The following is a 6,000-nucleotide window of genomic DNA, read 5'->3' on the forward strand; positions in this document are numbered from 1 at the left end:
AAGAGCTCACAGTTAGAGCCAGGATTTCACAAACTCTCAACATCCTGTTAGTGGCAAAGTACTAAAGAGGGTAAAGTTACTTTTATTTCAAAGTCTTTGCAGGCTCCAGGTCTAGGTTACGACAAAAGGCAGTAAGTGATGAGACAAACCAACTGGAGTTTGAAGGGTGGGAGAGGATGAAAAGGGGAAATCTCACTTACAGATTGTGGGTCCTGGGATAGTTGTGAGGCTGTAAGGATGTTGGTTCCATTTCTGGGAGATGCCTGAATGAGAGAGGAAAAAGACGGTTATAAATATGAAATCCTGAAATCTCATCTCCTTTCTCCTTCCCTCCTCCAGACACTCTGCCGTCTGCACTAGAGACAAAAAGAGGAGGATCCCTAGGAAGGTTCAGACAGGGTGAGATTGCAGCTGGAAATTGTCTTTAGATTGTCAGAAAAAGTCTTAATGAGATTGTAGCTAAAGTTACCAACCAATGTGACATCGACCATGACACACACAGCCCTAAAAACAACACACTGCACAGTGAGGAGCTCCCACGCTGAAGTCACACAAACACTCCTGACACCAACCTTAGTGCTGAGTTCATGCCCATGCTGCTGAACAGAAAAACTCTCCTTGAGAAGCATGTGAACAGAGCTCTCTGCCCTGAGAGCTGACACATCCCTCTGCTTTACCCCGGTGCAGGGGGTCTCCCCCATCGCTGTTCTCCAACATCCTGCCTTTCCTCTGGGCAGGGCTGGGCTCTCCCACTGAAGCTGCTCCCTGCTTCCTGGATTGGGGAGATGCTCTCCCTGTGAGGCTGTTAACTCCTCCCTTCTCTCTAGACTGGGGATGGGGCTACCCCACCCAATGCCATTTCGTACTCTCTTTTCTTAATTGGCTCGTCCCACTCTGGCTGAGGAGTGGAGGCTGCACTTAGGGGAGGGAGCTTCCCTCTGGGGTTCAAAGCTGGTACCTGCCTCCTCTGCTCCCTCCTCACCAAAACCTTCCTTGCTGTGTCTCTGATGCTGGGAATGGAGCAGCCCCAGCAGAGGGAGCAGGGAGCTGAAGCCTCAGCAAGCAAATGAAAAACTAATGAAGTGGGTCCCATTAGACAGACTGAGGAACTGCAGTGACATTTCTGCTCAGTCTCAGGTGCCCAGGACAGAGGCAGCTCCCTGGGATCCAGGTCTGTCCCAGCCAGGACTGGGCTGCTGGGGAATGTGAGAAATGGTCCCAGCCTCCCCCAGGGCTGAGCTCTGCCCCTCACACTCTGATTCTCTCTCCCCAGCGAATGTGACTCTGGATCCAGACACGGCTCATCCCCAACTCGTCCTGTCTGAGGATGGGAAAAGTGTGAGATGTGGAAACATACGACAGCGACTGCCCAACAACCCTGAGAGATTTGACTCTTGGGCCTGTGTGCTGGGCTGTGAGGGATTCACCTCGGGGAGACATTGCTGGGAGGTGGAGGTGGGGGTGGGGGGTGGGGGAGGCTGGGCTGTGGGGGTGGCCAGAGAGTCTGTGGGAAGGAAGGGACGGATCAGCCGTAGCCCTGAGGGGGGGATCTGGGCTGTGGAGTGGTGGCTGGGACAGTTCCAGGCTCTCACCTCCCCTGAGACCCCCCTGCCCCTGAGCCGGGTCCCCAGCAGGATCCGGGTTTGTCTGGACTGTGACCGGGGGCAGGTGACATTTATCGATGCTGGTGACGAGGCCCCGATCTTCACTTTCCCGCCGGGCTCCGTCCCTGGGGAGAGAATCCGACCCTGGCTCTGGGTGGGGGTTGGGGGATCCCAGCTCAGACTGTGTCCCTGAGACACACAGCAGAGGGGGGAACCGGAAATCAGCCTCTCTAGCCTCATGGACCCCAGACTCTATGACCTTGGAGGACTCCCGTCTACCCAGCCCCTGGCGCCTCATCTCTATCACCTGTGGAAGCCCCTCCCCTTCCCTTCCTGCAGCCCCAGGAATGGGAGGGGGAGGAGGAAGAACCCCTGGGGCTGCTGGAGGAGCAGAGGGGCCCTGAGGGGCAGAGGTGGGGGCTGGGCAGGGGGCAGAACTAACAGCCGGGCTGGGGACAGGCAGAGGTGGGGGTGGCAGGGACACAGAATGAATCAATCAGGGGTTGGGGGGTTGGGGAGAAGCAGCAGCAGGGAGCGGTTTGTACAGATCTGTGGGATTAGATCTCACTGGGGTCTCCCAGCCAGAGCTCCTGCTGCAGGGCCCAAATCACCTTCCCCTGTAATTACAGAAAAGCTGGTAACCCTGTAATTGTCACAAAAGGGGTGGGGAGGTGGAGATGGGTGCAGATTGACCAAAAAAAAAACCCTTTATATAACCTTAAAAAAATCATCATTGGGTCAGTCTCATGATTTAAGTCCTGATGTTGGCAGTTCTGGGGGAGGCAGGGACAGAGCAGGTTTAACCAGAGGGAATTAGAAGAAGCAAGAAAAAATGTAAATTAAAATAAAACAAGAAGAAAGGGAGAGTTTATGGTAAATGGTGGAAAACAGAAATGAGAAGAGTGACAGGAAAATATCCCTGATGGGAACGAGTCGGGGGCAGTAAGAGGGGAAGGAATAAAATCGGGAAATGGAGCAGCCATGGGAGATGATCTGTGACAGGAAGGGGAGGCGAGCGGGAGAGACACAGGAAAATAAGCAGGGATCAGAAGTGAGGCTTAGAAAAATGATTAGAAAAGGACAGTATGAAAGGGAACATGAGAGGGACAGAGATTTATGAAAAGTTACTGAAAGTGACACTGTAACTCATTAATTCCCTATATTGATTCCTGGACGACTGTACTGTTGTTGTGCCACTAAGAAAACTGTTCTCAGTAGCTGGGGAATCTCCTTTCCATGCTGTGGTTATTAAGGCTCCTTCTCAGCTCCCTTTACTTACCACCTTTAGTTACTACTGTAAATAAAATATTACAAACAATTGTTCATGTTTGTTCCACTTTAATGACCCCGCTGCAGTTGTTGAGGGCAGAGTCCTGGGATTTGCTTCCTGACTTGGTTGTGTCCCCCCAGCACCCACAGGGAGTATCGCACCTTGAGGAGGAGAGTTTGGGTTTTACTGCTTTGTGTCACTATCCAGCCTGTACTCTCTCGGTCCTGTGCACACCCATGTCAATCAGGAATTGCTCAGCTGTGCTCTGCGGAGAGGAGACTGGCTGCACGGGGGCAATCCATAACTTGGTGTTGCAATGCTGAGCATCACAGGGCTTAATTTGTAGGCAACTAAAAAATCATCGTCTGCAACTCTGCAAAGCTGAATGAGGGGCCTAAACTCCCTAGACAATGCATGGGCATCACAGGCACCTTACAGTGCAATTCACAAAAGCCAGCTCACTAGGCGGGGATCCATCTAAGCTAGCCAATGGGAGAGGCGACAAGGGGGGAGGGGTGTCCTAAGCCCTGCCCCCTCTCACAGACAGGTGCCTAAATTGGGGCTGCAGAGGGGCATCTATGTCTGCTTAGCAACCCACAGACGGGAACCCAGCGCCTGATGTCAGGTGGCTCAGGTGCCTAAGGCGTTTCTTGCTGGAATGAAGTACGCACCTGCCTCGCTCCACAGGAGAGGGGGAGAGAAGCAGGAGGTGGTTTTGGTGCTATCACCTGCCTTATAATTTTTAGCCCCATGGTGAGAGCACTCAGCCAGCACGTGGGAGACTGATGTTCAGTTCTCCCATCAAGCTGTGTACAGCAGCTCATCAACGTGAGTACCAACCTCAGGGCAAACAGTTATAAACCAGGGCACAAACCTCCCACTGGTTGTGTGTCCTGTATTTGGATTTCACCTATTAGGTATCAAGTGAGAACACTCAAGCACTAGAACAGCCTGAACATGGAGTCACAGACAGTCCCCTTGGGCTCTTCTGTCTATCTCGCTGCTTTTCTGCCTCCTCCCCTGCTGCATCTCCCTGCTGTTGTCTTTGACCGCAAGTTACTTGGCCTGTTATTACAGAATAGGCCGGGTGGAGCTAGTGGTGAATTGGCTTTGACTGGCTGGGCTGGCTTGCAGCCACTCTGAATGGTTAAACAAGTAAAGAGATGAGGAGGGACTGAGAGTGTTAAGTGTGGGAATAGAAAGCAATAGTGTTTCCTGCCAGAGCCTGCTTGTGTATGAATACGCCCCCTTAGAAAGAGCGGATGATAAAAATAGCTACTCAAATTGCTTTAGACGAGCAGTCTCACCTGCGGACGTTGGCCTTGGGGGGGGCCCAGGAATTCCCCACGCTGGAGCAGTGCCTGCTACGAGCCCTCAAGGAGAAGGCTGGAGGGTCCAGGACTGTCCGTAGCAGAAGGGGTGTAAGCATTGATGCTTGCTTGGTTGCTGGAAAGCACATATGTAGTAACACGTGCAGACTGGGAAGCTTATTATACTTCGGCAATAAAACCGGTTATACTTATACACCTGCTGTAGCTTCATTGAGTGTATCCAAGCCACCCTTTGGTCTGACACCTGCTCCCCGTGCCGGGGCTGCCACGTTCCCAGCAGTAGAGTCGGAGCAGCTACTCACCACAGGTGTCTATGGTTAAAGCCACCAGCTGCTCTAGCCTAGAGACAGAGCTGGATTAAGGTTATGAGGGACCTAAGGCTAATGCGAGAAGAGCCTAAGTATGAATTACATATTGCACAAAAATTATGTCATCAAACATTTCTCTACATACATATTTACATATTTATTTATTTATTTAAAATTAACAGATTTATTCTACTCTGACTACACTCAATTCTTCAAACAGACACTTCTGGGTAAGAGGTAGTAAGAGGGATGCACCGCTGCCTTTCTCTTAGGCCTCCTTCCTCCTAGGTCAGGGGTTGGCAAACATTTTGGCCTGAGGGCCACATTGGGGTTCCAAAATGGTATGGAGGGCCGGGTGTGGCCAGGCCCCCACCCGCTATCCAATCCCCCGTTCTTCCTGCTCTCCCCGGAACCCTGCCCCATCCAACCCCCCTGCTCCCTGTCCCCTGACCACCCCCCCAGGACCCCTGACCCTTATCCAACCCCTGTTCCCAGCACTCTGACTGCCCCACCCGCTATCCACACCCCCACCCCTGACCAACCCCATGACTCCCTGCCCCCTATCCACGCCCCCCTGCTCCCCATCCCATTACTGAGCTGCCAGGCCAGAGCCAACCATGACGCGCAGCCCGGATCACCGGGGCAGGCTGGCGGCTGTGAACCATGCCTCCTGGAGGATCTCACAGCCCTGCCACCCAGAGCAGCGCGCTGGCAGCGTGGCGAGCTGAGGCTGCGGGGAGGAGGGAAGCCTCTGCAACATTCCTCATCCTTCTCACCTCTTTCAACCTCATGATTTTACCCTCAGTTCTCCTCATGTCCCAGTGCAAAGCCCAGCCCTGCTGCAGGTGTTTTCCCCAAGCTATGGACTCTACACCACATACCCTACCTCACTCTGACTGCAGTCCGGGAGGCAGCCAGCTTTTATTGTGTAGGAAAAAGGTTAACAGCTAGAAGTGACAAAGATCTTTAGATGCTTGCCCACTGCCCAGTCATACCATGTTATCTCCTCACAATCACTGTACAAAAATTAAACAAATTGAATCTAAAGCCTTTCAGTTTTTGAATGACTAGGAGTTGACAAAACATAGGGTTACCATATTTCAGCAAGCAAAAAAGAGGACGTGAGGAGCCCCGCCCTAGCCCCGCCCCTGCCCCTCCCACTTCCTGCCCCCCCCGAACCCCCAACCCTCCCCCCGTTCCTTGTCCCCTGACTGCCCCCTCCTGGGACCCCTGCCCCTAACTGCCCCCCAGGACTCCACCCCCTATCTAAGCCTCCCTGCCTCTTGTCCCCTGACTGCCCCAACCCTTATCCACACCCCCACCCCCAGACAGACCCCTGGGACTCCCACGCCCCATCCAACCACTCCCCACCCCCTGACAGCCCCCCCCAGAACTCCCAACCCATCTAAACCCCTCTGCTCCCTGTCCCCTGACTGCTCCGATCCCTCTCCCCACTCCTGCTCCCTGACAGCTCCCCCCCAGAACTC

The 6,000-nt window shown here is 53.4% G+C and overlaps 3 protein-coding genes across 11 annotated transcripts in view; 2 read left to right on the plus strand and 1 right to left on the minus strand.

Annotated features, from left to right (window-relative positions):
- LOC117886946 (zinc finger protein RFP-like) overlaps positions 1-1,989 on the plus strand; it is a 40,195-nt gene extending 38,206 nt beyond the window's left edge. Inside the window, exons 6-7 of one of the 5 annotated variants that reach the window (XM_034789126.1) lie at positions 340-399; positions 1,274-1,981. In XM_034789126.1, the coding sequence (XP_034645017.1) occupies positions 340-399; positions 1,274-1,797 (584 nt within the window). In that variant the 3' untranslated portion in view covers positions 1,798-1,981. Of the gene's footprint in view, positions 1-339; positions 400-1,273 lie in introns of all 5 variants that reach the window. The other 4 variants (XM_034789122.1, XM_034789127.1, XM_034789123.1 and 1 more) reach the window with 4 other exon arrangements.
- The window catches only part of LOC117887100 (zinc finger protein 208-like), an 882,934-nt gene that overhangs the window by 433,700 nt on the left and 443,234 nt on the right, over positions 1-6,000 (plus strand). The gene's annotated exons all lie outside the window — the stretch shown is intronic.
- Positions 1-6,000, minus strand: part of LOC117886905 (zinc finger protein 260-like) — a 241,991-nt gene that overhangs the window by 127,902 nt on the left and 108,089 nt on the right. The window lies entirely within an intron of this gene.

Source organism: Trachemys scripta, chromosome 14 (genome assembly GCF_013100865.1).
Source record: "Trachemys scripta elegans isolate TJP31775 chromosome 14, CAS_Tse_1.0, whole genome shotgun sequence".
NCBI classification, from domain to species: domain Eukaryota; kingdom Metazoa; phylum Chordata; order Testudines; family Emydidae; genus Trachemys; species Trachemys scripta.